The sequence below is a fragment of the Anoplopoma fimbria genome, chromosome 13 (assembly GCF_027596085.1).
Source record: "Anoplopoma fimbria isolate UVic2021 breed Golden Eagle Sablefish chromosome 13, Afim_UVic_2022, whole genome shotgun sequence".
In the NCBI taxonomy this organism is placed as follows: Eukaryota; Metazoa; Chordata; class Actinopteri; order Perciformes; family Anoplopomatidae; genus Anoplopoma; species Anoplopoma fimbria.
Window position 1 is genome coordinate 21,160,712 of NC_072461.1, and position 25,126 is coordinate 21,185,837.

At 38.0% G+C, this 25,126-nt stretch overlaps 5 protein-coding genes across 5 annotated transcripts; 1 reads left to right on the plus strand and 4 right to left on the minus strand.

Annotated features, from left to right (window-relative positions):
- Positions 1–513: 513 nt before the first annotated feature.
- ogfod2 (2-oxoglutarate and iron-dependent oxygenase domain containing 2) lies at positions 514–4,689 on the minus strand. Its single transcript, XM_054611517.1, has 7 exons — positions 4,452–4,689; positions 4,308–4,364; positions 3,751–3,861; positions 3,560–3,659; positions 2,814–2,938; positions 2,106–2,363; positions 514–1,160 (listed from the first exon to the last, which is right to left on the minus strand). Exons 1-7 carry the CDS (start codon positions 4,584–4,586, stop codon positions 894–896), a joined length of 1,053 nt encoding a protein of 350 aa, XP_054467492.1. The 5' UTR covers positions 4,587–4,689; the 3' UTR covers positions 514–893.
- A 1,471-nt stretch (positions 4,690–6,160) lies between these two features.
- On the plus strand, positions 6,161–9,903 carry zgc:113436 (uncharacterized protein LOC503528 homolog). Its single transcript, XM_054611332.1, has 8 exons — positions 6,161–6,506; positions 6,918–7,111; positions 7,208–7,319; positions 7,420–7,558; positions 7,726–7,780; positions 7,891–8,148; positions 8,229–8,345; positions 9,008–9,903. Exons 1-8 carry the CDS (start codon positions 6,338–6,340, stop codon positions 9,263–9,265), a joined length of 1,302 nt encoding a protein of 433 aa, XP_054467307.1. The 5' UTR covers positions 6,161–6,337; the 3' UTR covers positions 9,266–9,903.
- A 1,366-nt stretch (positions 9,904–11,269) lies between these two features.
- Positions 11,270–24,950, minus strand: LOC129100696 (zinc finger and SCAN domain-containing protein 2-like). Its single transcript, XM_054610136.1, has 5 exons — positions 24,711–24,950; positions 23,447–24,590; positions 18,835–18,983; positions 13,417–13,593; positions 11,270–12,937 (listed from the first exon to the last, which is right to left on the minus strand). Exons 1-5 carry the CDS (start codon positions 24,880–24,882, stop codon positions 11,817–11,819), a joined length of 2,763 nt encoding a protein of 920 aa, XP_054466111.1. The 5' UTR covers positions 24,883–24,950; the 3' UTR covers positions 11,270–11,816.
- On the minus strand, positions 16,825–19,078 carry LOC129101495 (zinc finger protein 699-like). Its single transcript, XM_054611335.1, has 2 exons — positions 18,835–19,078; positions 16,825–18,691 (listed from the first exon to the last, which is right to left on the minus strand). The coding sequence occupies exons 1-2, from the start codon at positions 19,031–19,033 to the stop codon at positions 17,646–17,648; spliced, it is 1,245 nt and encodes a 414-aa protein (XP_054467310.1). The 5' UTR covers positions 19,034–19,078; the 3' UTR covers positions 16,825–17,645.
- Positions 20,590–22,027, minus strand: LOC129101496 (zinc finger protein 625-like). The gene is made up of 2 exons (XM_054611336.1): positions 21,767–22,027; positions 20,590–21,632 (listed from the first exon to the last, which is right to left on the minus strand). The coding sequence occupies exons 1-2, from the start codon at positions 21,936–21,938 to the stop codon at positions 20,701–20,703; spliced, it is 1,104 nt and encodes a 367-aa protein (XP_054467311.1). The 5' UTR covers positions 21,939–22,027; the 3' UTR covers positions 20,590–20,700.
- Positions 24,951–25,126: the final 176 nt, after the last annotated feature.

The following is a 25,126-nucleotide window of genomic DNA, read 5'->3' on the forward strand; positions in this document are numbered from 1 at the left end:
TCTTCACCTCCATTCTTCCTGATCTACCAAACTTTTTAATAATAGTAAACAAAGCTGGTCAAATTGGCTGAAAAAATTACAGCCAGGCATCCAAAAATATGCCCAAAACAAGCACATTATACTGGTTTAATATTAATAATGTTGACTTCTGGATTCATGAACAAAGACATCAGTCACTGACATGGAAAACAAGTGTGATAAAAGATGGTGTACTAGATGTATTCTTTACAAGGATGCAGTGATCTGATGCACTAGATAGCTACTGGTGCTGAAATTAACCTTATTAAGTGGATCGAGAATCGGCCAGATCATGTGACCAATCCACAATGTCACATAATTAAAGGTTTACTGTGGAGTTTGCTTCAAAACAATGTTTTCATTCAATGTTTCTCTCCAACATGCATTCTCTTTGCAGTCTCTTGGTGCACACTTTTAAATACATTGTGAATGCCCTGAGCAATCCCTGGCCTCATGTACAGACAAGAAATACATTCAGAGTGGTGTATCTGTAATGTAGTTGTTTATTCTTTGGCACAAAATATAGTACAATCATACTGTTTAATAGTACAGGGGCTTGGCCAGTATGGGTGTTTTATTGTATTGGAATAATATTTGACACAATTAAGTCACAAAATAGGATTCTACACCAAACGTCCAAATTACAGAATTTAGTACCATTACCATTATTAATAGTACAAATAATAAATATGAATATTATTCCAATTTGGAATACAGTCAAAATGTGTCATTATAATTAATGCCATTTCCATTTAGTGTAGTATTAATAAACTCTACAAAAACATACAAACAAACATCTGCAATTTAAAAAATTCAAATTTCAAAGTGGCGAGTGTTAAATGCTACAGCGGCTTTAATAAAGGCTGATAGCAGTGTCATGTCATCACACATGAAGTGTTCAGCAGAGCATCAGAGTGTTTGGTGAACCCGTCAGCAAAGCCCTCCCCTTCCACCAGCATCGGCCTCCTGTTGCACATGGGGCACAGTTTGTTGCGTTCCTGTGAGGCTCTCATCCAGATGATGAGGTTCCAGCGCTGCCCGGAGGAGATGGGCAGTGCCCCGTGCATGTGTTGGCCCCGGTGGAGGAGGCCCTCGGTCACCCTGTGTTGAACCTCTGAACACTCCATCTCACTTAAAGGCACCTGCAGAGGGATACAGACACTAACTTTAGACATGATTTAGCATTTGTGTTTGGAGATTACATCAAATATCGCCTCACCATTACAGCTGCTATAATACATTTAAAATATTAGGTAGGTAAGTTTTTAATTAGATCCAATTACAGTATTTCCAAACTTACAGAAAAGTTTTATCAGCATGCTTTGTTATCTTAGAAACTACGTTCACAACTTTTCGCTACCGTAGGACATTATTTGGAATTACAATAGGTAAAAAATAACTGGAGTAAAAGGGTATACTTCTTGTTTCGAGGTTCGAGGTCAAAATAAAATCTCAACTAGAGGACATTTTTGGGGAAATCACTGTTAGATATACCGAGGAGAAGTGAGAAAAAGAAATTCTGATGAAAGATTTTTAAGTCTGATCTAAATTGTTTTCTCTCCTATTTAATAATTAATTTGTGAAAAAAAAGTTTTGTCAGAATAATTTTTCTTGATTTTCATATGTGAAAACAGGAAAAGAAATTGTCATGTCAAATCTTTTGAATGTTTGTTGTTGTAATACTCAGTGTGGCCACAAGAGGCTGAAATGCATCAATAGCGTTCATGTTTTGTTCCAGGTGACTTTTAATTCAGGTTTTTTTTTTTTTTCTTTACCTGTGTCACCGTTTTTTTTGCAAGGAACGTAGAAAGAATATCCTGCAAAACCTTTTTTCACCTGCTGTTATGTCATAAACAAAGTAGTGATAACAATTTAGATCAGACTTTTCTCATTTGCCCTTTACAGCTTCAGAACAGATAACCTAGATTGTGCAAGGCATTGTTATCTCATTTGTAATTTAAACAAACAAAAAAAATATTACATAATGTAACAAGTAGTAGAAGTGGTGGTTGTATGTATGGTAATAGTAGTAATAACAGTAGCAGTAGTAATAGTATTAAAGTATAGTATTATACCCATATCTTTACCTGTCTCATGTCACCAAAATAAAGGTTGCCCTCGGTGAAGTCCTTTCCCAGGGAAACATTAAGGGTGACCTCTGCATTGTCGTAATGGTAGCTCAGGTCCAGGTCTTCATTCATGTCATATTTAACAACAAAGGCCTTGTGGCTGTCCAGACAGCGTCCCCCACAGTCCGGGTACAGCCGTGAGGTGAGCGGGTGCAGGTAGAGCTCACGGAGGGGTGTGATGAAGCCCTCGTCAAAACCCAGTTCATTCAGGAGGATCTGGAAGAGGGAAAGTTAGAAGAATATTGTGAATAATAGAACGTATCACTCATGTTTCATTCCATGACTTTCTTACGACTATACATATTTAAGTTAGAACTGTTTCACGGCTTTAACATTTAATATAGTCCTAATTTAAGGTTTTAGCTGCAGGCCTCCAATTTGGCAAAAAAAAAACCATATAATGCACAGACTTGCAGTATTTTCACATTACTGTGACATGACCCTTGAATTTTCCCTGACTTATCTAGAAAATCTATCAAAGTTCCTGCATGTACCTGCTTGGAATACACTTCTCATACTTCACAGAGTTCTACATATTTCATAGCTGAGGGCCAACGGTAGGCCAAGGGGCCAAATGTCATGGCACAATAAAGATGAAATGTGAATACTGAGCGAGTTTAAATTGTGCTTTAAGGGAGTTTCCGCTTGCAGGAACTCATACATTACCCCGTAATGGTTCATGGTGTTGGGCCTTCCTTTTGGGGCAGAGGACTTCTCAAAGTGCTCCAGCTCCTCCACCAGCTCCTCACAGAAGCTTTTCTCAAACACAGGGAAGCGATAAACTCTTGCAGCTTCAACAGAAAGAAAGGAATATATTAATAGTACATCAATATATTGTTATTTAACTGTGATAATGTGGTGAAGTCATTATAAATAAATCAGAGCATGGCGAAAGTTTTTTTTTTAGCTTTTTCATACAAAGGATCCTCAGTCCTCATTGTCATGAGTCAAAGTTGAGGTTGAGTTCTTAAGACGACTTCTTCGAGATGTTATACACACTAGCCTTGTACGCCGATATGAGGTGTCTGTATGGATGTATGTATTAAGTCTGAGCATGTGATTCTTTTTCCATTTTGTAGAAACACAGCATTTCGAGTTTAAAGGTAAGGTGTAAGCATGTCAATTTTGTCCTTTGCATTAAAAGTTTTGAATGTTTAAACTGTTGTGAAAACTGAGGCAATCACTTCATGCTGTGATATGACTAAATACTCTCCATATAACATTATGAAACTGAGGCTATAAAACATTTAACTACTTTAATTTGTGTTTTTTTGCCATCAGTAACAACACAGACTTGCACAGAATTATAGATACTCTTTGATGTCAACCAAAAAAAAGAAAAGCTGTACTAAGGATCATTCATTTGTGTTTAAAGTGAGCTGCTACTTCTTATTTTAACATTAGCCACTTACCTGCTTCTTCCTCCAACAAGTCTCCGAGACATTCTTCACTGATGTTGCTGCTTCGACAGTACTCAACAATCTGCTTGAATTTTGGTGCGAGGAAGGACTCCTGAGGAGAGATGGAGTGCAAGTGCGTCTCAGCAAGGTGTTATTGACGCATTATTTCTGATGCTATTAGCAGTGGCTGATGCAGAAAGTACCTGCAGATGGTAGACATTAGGATGAAGAGGCTGGTACGTGTCTTTAATAGCAACGGCCCTCTCAGCAGAAGTCACACTCAGTCGCCTCCGCCTGTCCACTTCCTGTGAAATCTAAATGGAATAGTCGTACAGTTAAAGGCAGGATTGGTAATCAAAAAATGCAAACAAATTTTCAATATTTGTTTGTTTTTTTATTCTTATTACATCCCGATGGTAAACTTAAAAATACTACGTTAAGAAAATCAACAATTACTCACTCTCAATAGCCTAAAACCAGATAATTAAGAACATTTAACTTAAAAAATGACTTAAGCAATTATCAATTATCATCACAAAAACACTTATATTCTGAACAATCCTGCTGATCAACCAATTATTTGTCTAATTGTTGGAGCTCAATGTGGGCAGTGAAATGTTTGAGGTTTATTTCACACCCACAATTAAGTGAATAAAATAGCAAAGCAACCAAATGTAAATAATGTCAGTACTTGGTCTCAACCTTGAAAGGTGTGTTGGCAGTGTTAGTCACTTAAACACACAAACACACTTTTTCTCACCTTGTTGAGCACATCCTCAAACTGTTGGTCCGTCACGCAGCCAAGCCTCCTAAGTGTCTGTATTAAACACACAACACACACATGTCAGGTTACAAACCAGGCATTTCACTCCTTGTTTTGAAAACCTAACAAACTTCCACTTACTGATTGGTAGTCCAGTCTGAACTGCTGCTCGGATAAAAAGCGCACATGGAGTTTGTAGTCCTCCAGGAAAATATTATCAGTGGTGAAACAGTTACAGACATAAAACTGTCGGCTTCCGTCTTCCTTGTTCGTCATTACTACCTGTTTGAAACGCTTAAATACAACACACTTGGTTTGTAACGTAGTAATACCATCAAGACTGTTTACAAAAAGCTGCACGGCTAATTCTATGTTAAAGGGAGCTAGATGACAGAAATAAACAAACACATGACTTCCGGGTTGAAGTCTTCAACAATAAAAGTTTCATCTCCACAAAATCCAAAATTGACTAACGTTGCACATTATTTTTTTAAATTGAAGAAAATAGTAGCAATTTACAGTACCAAACAAAAGTTTGGACACACCTTCTCATTCAATGTTTTTTCTATATTTTTATTTTTATTTTTATTTTTTTCTACATTACTTAAATATTGTTAAAAATGTTTATGATCTGCTGTGTGTGTCCTCTACCCTACAATATGATATACAACAATCCATACAAACAACAAACATCCATATAGACAATAACCATAAAAAGACACTTTCTATTTTTATTATTATTATTTTTTTAAAGTGTAAACTTGTAATCTGTATTGACATTCAATTAGATGTAATGAGGACTATTTCAGTGTTATAATAAATATATACAGTACCACTCAAAAGTTTGGACACACCTTCTCATTCAGTGGTTTTTCTTTATTTTACTTTTTTTTCTACATTGTAGATTAATATTGAAGACATCCAAACTATGATTATGTGGTAAACAAACAAATGCTCAACAAACCAGAATATGTTTTATATTTTAGATTCTTCATAGTTGAGTGAGAAGGTGTGTCCAAACTTTTGACTGGTACATGTTTAACCCCCGTGTAGTAGCACTTATATTGTTATTGACAATTTGGCAGCTGTTGTTACAGATTGTGACCACTAGATGGTATGCGCGGACTATTATAACAAAACAAAAAAAACTGTTTACTTTATTTCTGTTTTTAGAATGTTTGGTTGCAATATTCAATCTTGGAGACATAATGGGAGACATTCACCATATAACTTGAAAACTAGACAGAGGTCCCATAGATTTGTCCCCATGCTTTTAAACGACCGGCATGTAGTACCATTAATTGTCCAGAAGGGGCGCTAATAATAAACAAATGAATTCCAAGACCATAAATGCAAACGTAGAAGAAGAGAAAGAAGTCTTCTATGACGTTACTCGGATGAATGTTTTCCCACATGTTTCGCAGGAATGTGGCTTCTCACCTGTGTGGATTCTCATGTGCCTTTTAAACTGAAGAAAATATTAGCTATTTACATCAGACTTTACATTTTTAACACCCGTGTACTAGTACTTATATTGTTATTGACAATTTGGCAGCTGTTGTTACAGCTTGTGACCACTAGATGGCAGACGCGGACTATCATAAAATTTTTTTTAAAAACACTGTAACTTTATTTCTGGTGATCTAGCAATTACAATGTCTGGCTGCAATATTCAATCTTGGAGACATAATGGGAAACATTCACCATATAACTTGAAAACTAGACCCATTGATTTGTCCCCATGCTTTTAAACGACCGGCATGTAGTACCATTCATTGTCCAGAAGGGGCGCTATCATAAAAAAAAATGAATTCCAAGATCATAAATGCAAACGTAGAAGAAGAGAAAGAAGACTGCACAAGCGTTGTGGCTTCATCCTGATGGGCTTTTTGTTGTGGATTATTGAGATATTTGTTAGATATTTGTCAGGTAGCACTGCTGGTAAATATGCCGATTAGCAGTTAGCATATTTTTGTTTTATTGGGATTATAAATCCTGTCTGTTGTGTCACTTTGTAAAGGGATAAAATGTTAAGCGTGGAGTCGTTGCAAGTGGCTGAGGAGGAGGTGGTTGAATCCAGCTCCAATAAACTCGGTGACATTTACACCTTTGTGGCTAAAGGCTGCTTTCCTCACACTATGAATCCTTTACGAAAGAAGAATCTCAAAAGATACGCCCAGAAGTTTATCATTGATGGTAAGGTTTATTTTTCTACATCACAAAACTTCTATTTAAAAAAAAAATAAAATCGCTTTTCTTGTCATCAAGTGTGAAGCATGGAGGACATAACTTATTATATCATAGGAATCTGTAGGAGCCTGTAGAAAATTCTAAGCAACTTAATGATTTACTGTAACCTGCACATATAAACCTATATAGTACTTGTCAGGTACCTTGTGCTTGGTGGAAGATCATTATGGGAATAATGATTGAACTACATTTGAACTATGCAAAACTGATAACCTATGTTTTATCTGTATGTCTACCATTCAAGATAAGCAAGACAACATTAAATACTTTATTTTTATTTTTTAAATGAAGTATGGTGGGACGTTCTCTCCATTCTCAACAAGCATGTCCCACTTTTCATTCATTCCTACATTCAAGAGGGCAAGCTGTTCTATGTGGGACCCAAGAAAGAAGAGAAGAGGGAGGTGGTGATAGAGGCTGAGAGGAAGAGGCAGATTTTTCTCGACTGCCACTTCAATGACATCGGTCATCACCTGGGCCAAAAGAAGACGGTCCACAGGATCCAGAGCAAGTACTACTGGCTGGGGATCGTTAAGGACGTAGTGGATTGGGTACGTACATCTTTATGACTACAGTGTTTGGTTGACATCAACGATACATGATGATAATAATGTTTAACATTTTGTGATAACTGTTTGCTGTTTCAGATAAAAGTATGTGAGACCTGTCAGCACACAGAGAGGAATAAAAACCTGGCAAGGACTGTTCGGCCTATAAAAGTGGACGCTCCTTGGGATATTGTTGGGATCGACATAACAGGTATCTGCCTCATTTCATTTGATCACATTTTCTTTATTCTGTGTAATCGTTTTCCACACTTTCAGACTTGCTGCCTGATTTTCCTCTTCTCTTTTACCAGGGCCTTTCCCAGAGACGCAGCAAGGCAACACCAGTGTCACAGTCCTCATTGATTATTTCAGTAAATGGCCAGAAGCTTTTCCAGTGAAAAAGACTGATGCTCTCTCTGTTGCGAAATGTATTTCCAAATGCATATACAGGTAGAAGCATTTCACAAAATCTTAAATAATCATATTTAGGTTGAAACAAAGTTTTTACCAATATTATCTGTGGATGTATTTAGATGTAATTTGCCAGTATGTGTTTTTTTTGTCTTCTATGTTTTTTAAACCTGAAATAGCACTTAAACTGACATCTTTTCAATCAGGTTTGGTGCCCCTAAAACAATAGTGTGTACACAGAATGCTGACTTCTGTGATGAGGTGAGATGTGAGTCACAAAGTCAATTAGAATTAAACAATCAATTAAAGGATTAAATATTTTAACACTGTTGTGGACCAGTATTATCATCTCCTGTATTGGTGTTTTCTAGGTGACAAAGCTGCTGTGCGACAGGTGGAGCATTGTGCAGAAGGTGTCTCCTCTGGATCAACCTCAGCTCAACCCGCTGCACGACTGCACGAGTCCTTTGCTGAAGGAAGCCATTTTTCAGATGGTAACTGAGAAGCAGGTGGAGTGGGACGACTTCCTGGACCCTGTTCTGTTTCTCTTCAGGACGTCCACCAACCCTACGACCAAGTTCAGCCCTTACTCCCTAATGTTTAACAGGAAAGCTAATTTACCAAACGAGGTAGGACTCCATTGTTAGGGGGAAAAAATCTAACTCTGTGGTTTGTTTCCTCCTTACTAATTTGACTTCCTTCCCTCTAGACTAACTTGAGCCTGCTGAATTATGACGACCAAGAGCAGGATATGTATTCCACAAAGGAGAAGGCCTCGTCGTATATGACCATAATGCAGGAACAACAGAACTCTGTGAAGCAGCTGGTAATAGTTTTTTCTTGCTCTATTACATTACTAATAAATAATAATAGAATTACATTTTATTTGTATAGCACTTCAAAAGGTACTCCAATGCACTAGACATGGTAAAGACAGAAACAATAAAGGAATAAAAATGTAAACAAGGCAGAGAGATGACATTATAACAAAACTACAACAAGATGAAAGACATACATAACTAGCATCACAGGTTGAAAGCAGATTTAAATAGATGATTTTTAAGTGTAGTTTTGAAAGTGGCGAGTGATGCATTGTCCCCCCAGGATAGGTGTTTGGACCGAGCAGGGCTATGAGGGTTGATAAGAAAAGGCTAACCAGAAATATGAATCACCTTACAAAGCCTTTGTATTCCTGGTCCCTTGTTTCCTGTGTTGTGTATGTTTTTGGTTTTATGTCCCCAAGACATAGCACTAGACAAGTATTGTGACACGTCGGACACATTGTCGTCATGGTAACGTTTATAAGTCAGTCTTGTGGACACAGTAGTGGAGTACAAATCAAAAAGACATTTACAATTTTTGATGGTAGATATGGAGAGAAATTATTAAGCTCAGATGTTATGTATTTATTTTGTCCTTTTTTTATTTTAAACTAAGAAACTAAAATCCCTTCTGTTTTGTGTCTGAATGTGTTTCTTCCACTTCCAGGTGATAGCCAATATGAACGCTGCTTACAAACAAGAGAAGAAGAAGAACACCAAGAGGAGAACACATAACATGCGCTCGATGACTTTTAAAATCGCAGATCCTCTTTTCTGTGCAGGAGACTCGCCCTCACCCAAAAAACTGAAAGACGGTATATATTTATCTTTTCCTGTTGAGACGGTGCTGGCCACCGAGCAAAGCAGCTCGGAGGACATGAAGACTGAGCTAGCATATCACTTAGCGGAGTCTGACGTTCACTGAGGAGGACCGGGAAGAAAATTGAACAGATCAGTGGAGCACGAACATGTGTTGTCATGAGCTGCCTGAAGTCTTGGACAGAAGATGGAAATCCAGATGTCGATTATTGCTGCTAACGCTCACGTCCGCTGGTTGATGTTTCACTGGTGTTCAAAACCAGAATACACAAGGCAAAGAAATTGCAGTGAACATTGACCAACATGAATTGTTGAGCTTTTTCCCCTATTTCCCTATTAACATCATTTCCCATGAAAATGATGTTAACTTATTTTTTTCCATTTGTGTCATTTTTAAGCTACAATACATGGTGTATAGTCATTACCTGGTGGTAAATCTGATATTGCTTATGAGGATTTGTTAAATAAATGAGTCAGATGCATTTGTAATAGTGGAGTTTCAGTTTCCAAGTGTTGGCTCAGTGATGCAACAGTATGGTACCTACCTTGCTCCATATGAAGCATGTCAAAAAAACTCATGGTAAAGTAGGTTGATAAAGGTAAAAAAAACAACAACATGGTGTAGTGTGTGAAAAAAGTCATAGAATAGTTTTTGTTTTTTTTATCATAAAAAAGTCATAGAATAGTACGTTGGAAAAAAAGTCTGAAAAAAATCATAATACAGCAGGTCAAAATGAGTCATACTACGGCATGTTGAAAGAAAGTGATAAAAAAAAAAGTCATTGTTTAGCATGACCAAAAATGTTTAATGTAATTTGTAAAAAAAAAAGGAGTATAAATGAGATAACATGTTGAAAAATATCATTAAAAAGTCTTACTATTGTATGTTGGAATGGTAATAGTAAAGTATGTCATAAAAGAGAGAGAGTCATGGAATAGCATATGTAAAAAAGTAAGAGTATATCATGTACAGAAAAGTCATTAAAAAGTCAAGGTTGCATAAAGTCATGAACAAGTCATAATATATAATGTCGAAAAAAGTACAAGAAAGTCAGTGTAACATGTTGAAAAAGTCATAGAAAATCTCATTGCAAAAATCATCAGAAAAGGCCAAAGTATAACATGTCTACAAAAGTCATAGTATACTATGTCAAAAAAAGTCATTTTATAATATGTCAAAAAAGCCATTGTATAGTATGTTGAAAAAGTCATAAAAACTCATAGTATTGTATGTCTGACAAAGTCGTAAAAAAGTGTCTTAAAAGGTTAGAAAAAAAGTCACAGTACAGCATGTTGTCAAAAGTGATAGGAAAGTATGTAAAGTATTAAAAAAAGAGGCATAGAAAAATATGTTGAAAAAAAATTCAAGTTTAAAATCGTAGTATACTGTTGAAAGAATTCATAAAAAGTCCTAATATATCGAAAAAGTAATAAAAAAAAGTGGTAAAGCCATAGTATAGTATGTCTAAAATTAATATCATGAAAAAAAGTCATGCTTTAGCATGTCCAAAAAACGTCCTAGTAGAAGATGTAGAAAAAAAATTATTAAAAGACTTGGTATAGTATGTTGAAAAAAAGTCATGAAAAGTATTTGTAAAGTATGTTGAAATAAGTCAAAAAATCATTAGCATAGCGTGTTGAAGAAAGTCACGAAGGAAACATAGTATCGTATTACAAAAACAGTCATGGTATAGCATGTTGTAAGAGGTCATAGTTTAGCATGTTTTAAAAAATGATACACTGTCGTGGTTTGTATGTCGAAAAAAGTCAGTAAAAGGTCACGGTATAGCATGTTGAAAAATATGAAATATTAAATTTAAATATTAATGAAAAAGTAATAGTAAAGTATGCTGGAAAAGTCTGAAAAAGTCCTAGCAACAAATGTCAAATAAAGTCTTGGAAAAGTTTTGATAAAGCATGTCGCGAAGAGATGGTATAGCATGTTGAAAGAAGTCATAGTATAAGATGTAGGAAAAAATCCTTTGGAAAAATGAAAATGTATTGAATCTTGGAAAATGCTCTTATCGACACAACAATTTGTCATCCCCAACCTGTTGAGTTCTGAAAGTGGAAAAGGGGATGAAGGTTTGATCAATTTAAAATTGTTGGAATTTTATTCTTTGAAATCAACAGGTAACTAATCTGATAAAAGATTAATCGTCAAAAATGTTGACAGTCATAAGTGAGGAAGCGTACAAAAATAGCAAAATGAAGGCATATTTACATTTCATAGGACATCTCGTACAGTAAAAATAAAAGTGATGTAATTCACTCTCACAAATAAATCTGACCTCTTGTAAAGATGTGCACGAGGATTCATAGAAACATCAAATACTACGAGAGGTACATGGATTTAAAGACCATATTAAACTTTAAATTAAAAGTGTTCCCAACATACATAAATGGACATTTGGCAAAACCAGCAACCATTAAGATCACACTATTAAAAAGCCACGACTGTACACTCCCTTTTTTGATTTGGAAGATTACGATTGTTTCCGAGAAATAAAAGTAAAACATTCATATGAAGAGAATACAAGAAGATATTGCCTCATCATCTTTGTCAAAAATAATTTTCATTCAGTTACAGAGATGAAGCTACTGCATGAGTGTCCCTCAGTTTCTGCTTAATGGTTTCTCCTGTGTGTATTGCAAAGTCACTGCTTCTCACCGATGTGGGCTCTTCTCATGTGAGCCAACAAGCCAGATTTTTTTCTGAAATCTTTTCCACAAGTTTTGCAAGAATATGGCTCCTCAGCTGCGTGAGATCTCATGTGAGTCTTCAATGACGTTACTCGGATGAATTTTTTCCCACATGTTTCGCAGGAATGTGGCTTCTCACCTGTGTGGATTCTCATGTGCCTTATCAATGGTGACCTATCACAGAATCTTTTCCCGCAGGTCTTGCAAAGGTGCGGTTTCTCACCAGTGTGGGTTCTAATATGGATTTTCAAGTCACTGCTACATTTGAAGCCTTTCCCACATGTTTTACAAGAATATGGCTTCTCACCTGTGTGGGTTCTTATATGAATCTTCAGTGACGATAAATGATTGAATCGTTTCCCACATGTTTTGCAAGAATGTGGCCTCTCACCCGTGTGGGTTCTTATATGACCCCTAAATATGGATGTCTCGCGGAATCTTTTCCCACATGTTTTGCACAAATAGGGCTTCTCACCTGTGTGGATTCTCATGTGAACTTTCATGGCGGTGCTACGACTGAAATCTTTGCCGCAGGTTTTGCACGAATAGGGCTTCTCACCTGTGTGGACGCCCATGTGTCTCTGCAATTCTGACTTATACTTAAACTCTTTTCCACATGTGTCACATTTGTTAAACTGTTTACCTGCGTGAGTGATATGGTCACTCTTTAAGACGTCAGTGTTGTTAACATTGTTATTGTGACTTTTGCTTTTGCTTCGTGTTTTCTTTGGTTCTGGCTCTGTATCTGTAGTTGATCCTGTGTATTCATGCTCGCCTCCTTTCTGATCTTGGCTCTCAACAACATGAGAGTTGTGGGAGAGGAGCTGGTGGTCACTTGTTGGTTCTGGTTCACTGTGGTCCTTTTCCTTAGAAATAGGAGTCAACATTAACGTCAAAGTATCCTGCTTCAGTTCAGGCTGCTCTCCCTCCTGACTGGTGCAGGGTTCCTCCTGTTCCTCTTTAATCTGTGGAGGCTCTGGGTCCTCTTGGTCCAGACTGGAGTTCCTCTCCTGAACACAGAGCTGCTGGTCAGAGAGAACCTCCTCCTCCTTACAGACATGTTGCTTTGGGAGCTCTGGAAGGGACAGAAAACAAAATAAATAGGATACTACTGTGATAAATACTTTAAATAAATATAGTATTACAAGTAACATTTTGTATTTAAACCATTAGGATCTGTCGAAGAAAAGACAGAACTCCACAACAAGGTTGTAGAATTCTCTCTAACTACAGTAGGTTCTGGTCAAGATCATATACAGGGTTACAGGAAACAACAGTGAAACAAATGGTGTGGGCTGGGCTAAGCTTCTCAGGAAGGACAAAGGACCTTTGATCAATCAGCACCCAAGATATGTATTCATTGTCAGTACAAAGAGTGAGTTGGGTCTGAGAACCCAACTCACAAGTCTGTAGTAGTGGACTTGCATAGGCTCAACACATGGCTGTTCTACAAAACAAAGGCAATATAAAAGAATACACTTAATACAACTTAAATATATAACATTTTCTATTGTCCTGGTTTTTTTTTTTACAGACCATACAAGTGGTACACACCTATTCTGTGTAACTTTACTTCCGGTTTCCAAACGATATTCAACAGTTTGCGCTGACGGTCGACCTCTTCCTCATACTGGAAGATAGTTTTTTCAAAAATACCGAATATTTCCTCAGCAGCAGCAGATAGTCTCTCATTGATAAGCTCTCTCAAATACTCCACTGAAGACATGGTTGCTTAATAAAGTTTAAGGTGATTAAATGTGTCGATATTCAGCTCCTTCCTGCGACTGGCGCACGCCTTCTGTTTACTTCCGCTGGACGTCACACTGTTATATTCCGACAGTGGGATGTTTTTTTGGGTTGTTTTTTTTGTTCCGCTTACAATTGTTGGTATTTTTAAAAAATGTCTTTTTTAAATTTGTGGCTTATAAAAATGCAACAGTATTAAAACTAATTATACAAATTTAATGTTATGTCCTCATTAAAACGTGTTAGTGACAAATGTATTGTGAAAATAAAGATATCAACATTACCAAGTCGTCCTTTAGATTTTAGGACTTCCAGCATGAAATCCAAAAAATGTACAGTGCCAGTCAAAAGTTTGGACACACCTTCTCATTCAACTACTTTGAAGAGTCTAAAATATAAAACATATTCTGGTTTGTTGAGCATTTGTTTGTTTACCACATAATTCCATATGTGTTCCTTCATAGTTTGGATGTCTTCAATATTAATCTACAATTTAGATAAAAATAAAAATAAAAATAAAGAAAAAACATTGAATGAGAAGGTGTGTCCAAACTTTTGACTGGTACTGTAAACCCAGCCCAAATGTTATAGTTTAACAGTAAGATTAAACCATTCTGTATTATTAGTCAACATGACTGCATGTTATGTAATTTTATTTTGCTGGTAAAACCTCTGAATACATCTTTAATTGAATATCTACAAATTGTTGTATTGCAGGGTTTAGTTAAGTAAATAATGATTTTGCATAAAACAAACTTACAAAATAAGAGCAGCAAAGGAAGATGAATTCAGATTGTTAAAGTAGTAATACCTGTATAATTCAAGTAGGAGAATAGAACTACTATTAGCAAAATATGTAAGAAACGTTAAATGTATCATTATGCAAAAAAGCACCTGCCAGTGCAACATAATTATATCATGTCTAAATATAAATTAATAAAATACTGCTTACATATTAGCATCTATTTAATTACAAAGGTGATGCTAATTTAAGTTAACTTTCTTGCTCAAACTTTACATTACATTACATTACAGTCATTTATCCAAAGCGACTTACAATAAGTGTATTCAACATAGGTATTCAAGAGAACTACTAGTCACCAGAAGTCATAAGTGCATCTCCTTTCTTAAACAAGCATCTAAGAGCATAAACCAGAGCAAAAGTACAGTGCAGAAACAAACTAATACGAATACAATAAGTGCAACAAACTAATACGAATACAATAAGTGCAACAAACTAATACGAATACAATAAGTGCAACAAACTAATACGAATGCAATAAGTGCTCAGTGGAAGGCTCAGGGTAGTATTTCTTGAAGAGGTGAGTTTTCAGCCTGCGCCGAAAGATGGGCAGCGACTCTGCTGTCCTGACGTCAGTGGGGAGTTCATTCCACCACTGAGGGGCCAGGACAGAAAAAAGCTGTGACCGGGTCGATCGGCTGCAGGGACCTCTGAGCGACGGGGCAACCAATCGCCCCGAGGCAGCAGAGCGAAGTGGTCGGGCAGGGGGTGTAAGGCTTGACAAAGGCCTGGAGATAAGAAGGTGCTTTTCCTTTCACTGCCCTGTAGGCTAGCACCAGAGTCTTAAACTGGATGCGAGCTCTTACAGGGAGCCAGTGTAGAGAACGGAGAAGGGAAGTTCTGTGGGAGAAGCTGCAGCTTTCTGGACAAGCTCCAGAGGTCTGATGGCCGACGCCGGGGCTCCGGCAAGTAGTGAGTTGCAGTAGTCCAGGCGGGAAATGACAAGAGCCTGGATGAGCACCTGCGCCATCTCCTCAGTGAGGAAGGGGCGAATCCTCCTGAAGTTGTAGAGCAGGAATCTGCAGGAGCGTGTAACCGATGCAATGTTTGCTGAGAACGACAGTTGGTCGTCCAGGGTCTCACCCAGATCCCTCGCAGTCCGAGTTGGCGTCACCACGGTATCATCAATGGTGATGGACAGGTCTCTGTGCGGGCAGCCCTTCCCCGGGAGGAACAGTAGCTCGGTTTTGTCCAGGTTGAGCTTCAAGTGGTGGGTCGCCATCCACTTCGAGATGTCAGCCAAGCATGCAGCAATGCATGCCTCCACTTGAGTGTCACCGGGGGGAAATGGAAGTTCTTGATATCAGAGGGGTCAAGTGATGGTTTCTTCAGAAGGGGGGTGACTGGCAGTCTTGAAAGCCGAGGGAAAGCATCCTGAAACAAGAGATGTGTTGATGAGGTGGGTGAGGAAAGGAAGGAGTTCAGTCGCAATAGACTGAAGAAGAGGGGAGGGGATCGGGTCAAGGGAGCACGTGGTGGGGCGGTTAGATGTAACAAGGTTGAGGACCTCGTTAGGAGAGAGGGGAGCAAGATAGGGTAAGATGGGGCGTGGAGAGGGGAGGGAGAGCTGAGGGGGAAGAGCTGGAAAGGGTAGACAGGGAGAGGGGGGCTGAGAGAAGGAGGCTCTGATATCGTTTACCTTCTTGTCAAAGAAGTTGGCGAAATCATCAGGGAGAAGGGAGGAAGTAGGAGGAGGGGGTTGGGGTTGGAGGAGTAAAGAGAAAGTTTCAAAGAGTTTTTTAGGATTGGAAGCAGAGGTTAGGATTTTAGAGCGGAAGGAACAGAGACAAGAGAGTATTTCCATTTTGGGGAAATTAGCAGGCCAGTGCCACCACCTCGCCTCGCAGCTCTGGGAGTGTGAGAGAAAGAGTACACATCTGACAGAGCTGCGGGTGTGGTGGTGTTTTCTGGTGTGATCCAGGTCTCAGTTAGAGCAAGAAAGTTGAGGGAGAGCAAGGATGCATAGCCTGAGATGAACTCAGCTTTCTGCACTGCCGCCTGGCAAGTCCAGAGCCCCCCTGACACCACTTGCTCGCCATGAGCTGAGAGAGTAGGATAGATGAGATTAGTGGGGTCACGGCACCTGGGAGTGACCCAATGTCTACGTGACCACCGGACAGAGGAATGGACAGAAATAGGATGCAAACACATGGTAGTCAATATAAACAGATTACTGACCCGCAAGTACACGCTCGAGAAGTCTTTGCTTGACGAAGTCTGGCTTGAAAAAGTCGCCCTGTTGCCTTTGTTCGCCCTAGCCTTCGTTTGCCCGACGCTTGGAAGCTGACGCTTCCAACCACCAGCAGTGGTTGAGGACAGCAAACTCAATCTAGACGCACATGATGAAAATAATTTGCTTATAACTTTAGACTTCAACATAAATCTGGTATTCTTACATCGTCACCTTATGCAGCTTTATTGTTAGAATACATACAAGAGATCAAATAACAGCAGAACTCCATGTAGAACACCATAGAAAATTAGTGTTTGTTTCATCTCTAAAGTCCCCTAAAACCAAACATATATCAAGTTGAACCAATTACAAAAAAAACATCAACATATAAAATAAAATGACATGTTGCAAACGGAAAGGACAATACTCTATTTGATAGGATGACAAAACAAGTAACCCAACACCACTAGAGAGGTTCTCAGGCACAAAATCAGGGTTAACAATCCACTCATATAATCGTTTCTTGCAACATCTTGTAGGAAGTTTCATATAGAACTGTCAAAAACTACTTGGGGTACATGCATCTTGAGTTCTTGTTAAATATTATAATAAAATTGAACTGACATTCATCGCAAACAACAAGATCACACTATTAACAGCCACTACTGTACACTTACTGTGAAACTAATGCTTCACCTTGATTTGTGAGATTACGATAGTTTCAAAGAAATACAGTTTGCTAACAGAAACGTCAGTAATATAGTTAAATAAAGGGATACGTTCGATTGAGATATCATCATCTTAACAATATTTCAAACATTTTACATTGTCACAGGGATGTAGCTGTTGCAAAAGTGTATTTCACAAAGATAGTTAAGTCTTTAAGTGCTGCAATTATGTGGCTCCTCATTTCTGAGTTATTGTGTGTTTTGACCATGAAGCACTAGAACTTGATTGTCCCCTACATATTTGACAAATACAAGGCTACTTGCTTGTAAGCCATCTTATACGATTTGCCAAATTAGACACAGAGAAATACATTTTCCGGCAGATTTTGCTAAATTACCGCTTCAAACCATTGTGGGGTCTTCTCATGTGTACTGCCAGGTCACCACTAAGTCTGAACGATTTCCCACATAAGGTACAAGTAAATGGCTTTTCACCTGTGTGGATTCTCATGTGGACTGTCAAGTCACCATTAAGTCGGAAATCTTTCCCACACAATTTGCAAGAGAATGGTTTCTCCCCTGTGTGGATGGTTATGTGAGTGTTCAATGCTGATGTCTGACCGAATGTTTTCCCACATATTTTGCAAGAATATGGTTTCTCGCCTGAATGAATTCTTATATGAGAGTTCAGGGAATATTTCTGACTGAATCTTTTACTACAGATGTTGCAAGAATACGGTTTCTCACCTGAGTGAGTTCTCATGTGCACGAGTAAGCTTGACCGATAGATGAAAGCTCTTCCACATGTGTCACATTTTAAAGTCTTGATATATGAATGATGCCTTTCACCTATGTGTACCAACAGATGTCTCTGCAAACGTGACTTAAACTTAAAAGCTTTGTTACACATGTCACATTGGAAAGTCTTTTTACCCATGTGCGTATTACAGTGAGTTGAGTTATGTACATTATTCACATGCTTTCTGCTTTGCTGATGTTGACTTTTCGGATTTTGCTCTGTATTTCTAGTTGTTTCTGAGTCTCCATGCTTCCCTCCTTTCTGAACTTGGCTTTCAGCTTCATGAGAGTTGTGAGGGAGGAGCTGGTGGTCACTGTTTACTTCAGGTACCACAGAGCCAACTGGTATGATGACTAAGGACTCTTTCTCTGCTGCACTTCGAGAATAGTCAGGAATTGAGTTCATAGTCTGATCTTCACTGTGGTCACTTTCCTCATAACTAGGAGTCAACACAAAGGTCTCAGTCTCCTGCTTCAGTTCAAGCTGCTCTCCCTCCTGACTGATGCAGAGTTCCTCCTGTTCCTCTTTAACCTGTGGAGGCTCTGGGTCCTCTTGGTCCAGACTGGAGTTCCTCTCCTGAATACAGAGCTGCTGGTCAGAGAGAACCTCCTCCTCCTTACAGACATGTTGATTTGGGAACTCTGGAAGGGAAGAAGCATAAAGAAATATGAGAATACTCTGATGGTAGAGTAAACATACAGACATGCGAGCATTTAAACAATTGTGATTGTTTATAAATGTAACTACTCTGCTTTGGAGTATTAAAAAACAGAGTTTCACTCACCTATCCTGTGTAGCTTTATGTCAGGTTTCCAAACGACATCCAGCAGTCTGCGCTGTCGGTCGATCTCTTTCTCATATTCAACAATCGCTTTTTCAAAAACACCAAATATTTCTTCTGCAGCAGCAGAGAGTCTCTCGTTCACAAACTCTCTCAAATTCTCAAATGAAGACATTGTTGACTGAAATATATTATATCTCATCTAATATTATCCATCCACAGAGCTGACAATAATATCACCTCTATCGTTTGCTTCCTTCTTCTTCTTCTGGGGTTTTGTGGCATCTGCTGTATTTTGTTGCTGCTGCCGCCTTCTGGAAATAGTCTGGTACTACACCATCTTCTTTCTTTCTATTATATATTATATTCATCCTTTCTATAACCAATGCGTCTCTCAAAAACGTCAAACATCCATCTCGCTGCACTACCTTCCCCTTCATTCTCTACAACATGTATTACAGATATTGTTGTCAATCCCATTTCTTCCCATCCTCATCTCAGTTTACATCCAATTCTCTTTCTTCCTCCAAAACACAGTCAGGAGGGACAAATAATCACAGAGCATAACTAATCTATTTCTCTATAATGTTGATGGTATTGTGGCAAACCTAATACAAGGTTGAATAATCCAGTAGTTAAAATTATACACAGGACATAATGTATTGGTATTTACCTCCCTTAATATCTACTATGGAAAAAGAATCTCCTTTAAGAAGGCTGCAACGTGTTGATCAACATAATTATGCAAACACATTACATGAATCAGATAGGGCAAATTGTGAAGAACAATATCATAATCCCACTGCAGTTTGAATAAAATAAACTCTATATTTTGTTACTTAGCTTCTCATATTGGATTTGCTGTCTGTAGATTTCTGTGATAAAACTTTGTTTTTATATATAAAATATATTTTGATTTAAGATTAGCTTTTTATTTAAACAAATTGTAAGACTTGAAATAAGTGTTGATAGATGGGGGTGTAAAAACAGTCTTCTTGTCTAAAGAAAAGGACATTTTCATTCATCTTGATTGATAAAATGCACAAACATCAGTCACCCTGCACCAAATTTATCCTATTTAGTACCACTGCATGCATTTGTAGTTGCATTGTTTGGGTCTCATACTGTCATAATATCATAATAGGCATTGCTGGTGGCAGTAACTGCTGTCCTAACTGTGTGCATTAATACTTAGTGCATGTGCCTTAAAAATAGTGTTTTAATGTAAAAACAATCTAAACTGTAAAAGGGGAAATGTAGTTTTGTAATGTTACCTAATATTTTCCTCTCTGTGGAAGCCTGATTTAAAATATGTGGAGTCTATGACTATAATTTATCTATGCAAACATATCCTGTGTGCTCAGAAATATGAGATATTTGTCATAGAGTAATATACACCCTCAAATGTGTTTATATATTTGGTTTTGGCTGTGCATTTATAGTTGATCCTGAGTTGCCATGGTTGCCTCTGTTCCATGTTGAGAGGGTGAAGCTGGTATATTGTTAGGATTTACATCATTATAAATTAGTAATAATAAAATAATTTCACAATAAAATAACACAGGTTCTGCATTTTGTGTCATCTTAGAAAGTGTATCATGTTGTGCCAATCACTAATTACATGACAATATGAAACAAACATTTTTGCTTTAGACAAAAAAAAAGCAGGATGAAAACAAAAGTGATTCAACATCACTTGAGGGTTTATTCAGTAATAAGTAAATTATATTAAACCAATTAACAGAAATGTTGCATTCATGTGGCTCCTCACTTGCGTGGGGGTTAAAAAAGTAAACTATGTCTCTTTGCAGTCTTTCATACCTTTCCAATTAAAACATGCTGCTGAATCTTTTCCCAAAGGTGTTTTTATTAAGACTTCTGACCATTGTGGGCTCTTCTCCTGTGGACCACCAAGCCACTATCATATCTGAAATCTTTTCCACATATTTTGCAAGAATATGGCTTCTCACCCGTATGAGTTCTCATATGGGCCTTCAACTGCGAAGTCCGAATGAAGCTTTTCCCACATGTTTTGCAAGAATGCGGCCTTTCACCTGTATGGGTTCTCATGTGGACTCTCATGGCATAACCAAATCTGAAATCTCTCCCACATATTTTGCAAGAATACGGCTTCTCACCTGTGTGGATGCCTAAGTGAACGTTTAATGATGATTTTAGGCTGAATATTTTCCCACAGATGTCGCATGTAAAGGGTTTTTCACCTGTGTGGATGATCAGGTGTCTTTGCAAATGTGACTTATACTGAAAAGCTTTCTCACACATGTCACATTGTAAAAACGTGTTATCCGTGTGAGTGTTACTGTGAATCTTTGACATACTGGGGTTAGATTGACTCTTAGTATGACTGTTTCTTTTGTAGATTATTTTCTTTACTTTTGGCTTTGCATTTTTAGTTGATCTCAAGACTCCAGTCTTGCCTTGTTTGTGATCTTGGCTCTCAGTTTTATGAGAAATGTTAGCGAGGTGATGGAGATCACTTTTTGGTACGGATACCACAGACCTTACAACTGGTAAATTGAATGTGTCATCGGGGTTGCAGTTCAGAGTCTGATCCTCACTGTGGTCACTTTCCTCATCACTAGGAGTCAACACAAAGGTCTCAGTCTCCTGCTTCAGTTCAAGCTGCTCTCCCTCCTGACTGGTGCAGGGTTCCTCCTGTTCCTCTTTAACCTGTGGAGGCTCTGGGTCCTCTTGGTCCAGACTGGAGTTCCTCTCCTGAACACAGAGCTGCTGGTCAGAGAGAACCTCCTCCTCCTCACAGACATGTTGCTTTGGGAGCTCTGGAGGGACAGAAAACAAAATAAATAGGATACTACTGGGATGATAGAAGACATACAAACACGTATTTAACCCATTTGGGTCAATATTGAGTAATATTACCCTATTTTTTTTAGACCATTACATTTTCACACACCTATCCTGTGTAGCTTTATTGCAGGTTTCCAAACGATATCCAGCAGTCTGCGCTGTCGGTCGATCTCTTCCTCGTATTCATCAATCGCTTCTTTTAAGACTCCGAATATTTCTTCTGCAGCAGCAGAGAGTCGCTCGTTCACAAACTCTCTCAAATACTCAACTGAAGACATTGTTGACTGAAATATATTATATCTCAGCGAATACCATCCATCAATAGTGCTGACAATAATATCACTTCTATCGTTAACGTCCTTCTTCTTCTTCGTCTTCTTCTTTACTGGGGTTTTAATGCATCTGCTGTATTTTGTTGCTGCGACCTTCTGGAAATAGTCCGGTACTACATCATCTTTATTTTCTCATTCATCCTTTCTATAAACCAGTGCGTTTCCCAAAAAAACCTCAAACATTCATGTCGCTCCTCTATATTCCCCTTCATTCTCTACAACACTTATTACTGATATTTCTGTCAATCCCTTTTTCCTCATTTCAGTTTACATCACTTCTCTTTCTTCCCCCAAAAGCAAACTGGGACAGATAATCAGAGAGCATTAAAAAATCTATTGCTCTATAATTTTAATGGTATTGTAGCAAATCCATTTCCTCAGTTTTCTTCTACAACTTAATGTGTTGGTATTTATCTCCCTTTATATGCACTATGGAAAAATAAACTATTTTAAGAATTATAATGCAAGCACATTAGATGAATCAGATAGGGCAAATTGTGAAATACAATATCAAAATCCCACTCCAGTTTGAATAAAATTAAACTCTACATGTTGTTGCATAGCTTCTCATCTTTGATTTGTTGTCTGTAGTTATGTGTGATAAAAAAAAAAAACGTTTTAATATCTAAATATATTTTGATTTAAGATTTGATTTTGATTAAAACAGATTGCAAGAGTTAAAGTAAGTGTTGATATAAGGGGGTGTAAAAACACTTGTTTAAAGAAAAGGAAATTTTCATTCATTTTGATGAATAAAATGCACAAATGCACCAAATGACTACTATTTAGCACCACTGCTTGCATTTGTAGTTGCATTATTTGGGTCTCATACTGTCATAATATCATATTAAGCATTGCTGGCAGCAGTAACTGCAGAAACTTAAGATATTGCTGAAATAATCTTCCAGTAAACACAAGATTTTCCAGGATATATAATTTGTTTCTCTTATTTTCTGTGACTGGGAAATTGATAAACTGTTTCACAGATTTGTTTAAGTGCCTGGAAAATAATCTGTTTTAACCTGGTTAACATGGACATAGTTTAAGAAGCCATCATATCAAATAAGCTAACTATATGGTTTTTTTTTTTTAATCTTACTGACCAAGATAACTTAAGCTGTCAAGTAAATGTAGTGGACTTAAAAGGACACCTTTCAAATGTAATCAATAAAGTAAAGTAACAAAAAAAAACATACTCAAATGTGTTTATTTCTTTGGTTTCGGCTGTGCATTTATAGTTGATCCTGAGTTACGATGGTTGCCACTGTTCCATGTTGAGAGGGTGGAGCTGGTTACTTTTATTAGGTTTTACATTATTATACATTAGTATCAATACAATATTTTTACAATAACATAGCACAGGTTCTGCATTTTGTGTCCCCTTAGAAAGTGTATCATGTTGAACCAATCACAAAAAAACAACAATCTTTTCCCAAAGGTGTTTTTATTAAGACTTCTGACCATTGTGGGCTCTTCTCCTGTGGACCACCAAGCCACTATCATATCTGAAATTTTTTCCACATATTTTGCAAGAATATGGCTTCTCACCCGTATGAATTCTCATATGGGCCTTCAACTGCGAAGTCCGACTGAAGCTTTTCCCACATGTTTTGCAAGAATGCGGCCTTTCACCTGTGTGGGTTCTCATGTGGACTCTCATGGGATAATCAAGTCTGAAATCTCTCCCACATATTTTGCAAGAATACGGCTTCTCACCTGTGTGGATGCCTAAGTGAACGTTTAATGATGATTTTAGGCTGAATATTTTCCCACAGATGTTGCAAGTATACGGCTTGCCATCCGAGTGAGATTTCATGTGGAGCGCTAAGCAGCTACTCCATTTAAAACCTTTCCCACATGTTTTGCAAGAAAACGGCTTTTGAGTGTGAGCTCTTCTCATGTGGCCCAACAAGCCATTATTGTGTCTGAACTCTCTTCCACACGTTTTACATGAATATGGCTTCTCCCCTGTGTGTATTCTCATATGCTCGGTCAATGTTGTTGTCCGACTGAATCTCTTCCCACAGATGTCGCATGTAAAGGGTTTTTCACCTGTGTGGATGATCAGGTGTCTCTGCAAATGTGACTTATACTGAAAAGCTTTCTCACACGTGTCACATTGAAAAAACGTGTTATCTGTGTGAGTGTTACTGTGAATCTTTGACATACTGGGGTTAGATTGACTCTTAGTGTGACTGTTGCTTTTGTAAATGATTTTCTTTACTCCATTCTTGCCTTGTTTGTGATCTTGGCTCTCAGCTTTATGATAAATGTTAGAGAGGTGCTGGAGCTCACTTTTTGGTACGGATACCACAGACCTTATAACTGGTGAATTGACTGTGTCATCAGGGTTGCAGTTCAGAATCTGATCTTTATTGTGGTCACTTTCCTCATCACTAGGAGTCAACATAAAGGTCTCAGTCTCCTGCTTCAGTTCAAGCTGCTCTCCCTCCTGACTGGTGCAGGGTTCCTCCTGTTCCTCTTTAACCTGTGGAGGCTCTGGGTCCTCTTGGTCCAGACTGGAGTTCCTCTCCTGAACACAGAGCTGCTGGTCAGAGAGAACCTCCTCCTCCTCACAGACATGTTGCTTTGGGAGCTCTGGAAGGGACAGAAAACAAAATAAATAGGATACTATTGTGATGACAGAAGACATACAAACATGTATTTAACCCATATGATCATTATTGAGTCATATTAGACCATTACATTTTCACACACCTATCCTGTGTAGCTTTATTGCAGGTTTCCAAACGATATCCAGCAGTCTGCGCTGACGGTCGACCTCTTCCTCGTACTCAACAATAGTTTTTTTTAATACTCCGAATATTTCTTGAGCAGCAGCAGAGAGTCTCTCATTGACAAACTCTCTCAAAAACTCAACTGAGGACATTGTTGCTTAGTTACAATTGAAATAATGATCTGCGCCTCCTTAAGGCTCAAGCTGCTAGCGCATGTGTTGTTTACTTCTGCTTGGTGTCACACTGTTAAGTTCCGACGTGGAATTCAGCCCCAACAACGTTCCGCTTGCAATTATGGTTGTGCATTTGTCTTGCTGGTCGTATTGCCTAATTTCTCAGAGTTCCAAAACCCACACTACCATACTTCTTAGTATGCCAGAAGAAGATGTCCCAATA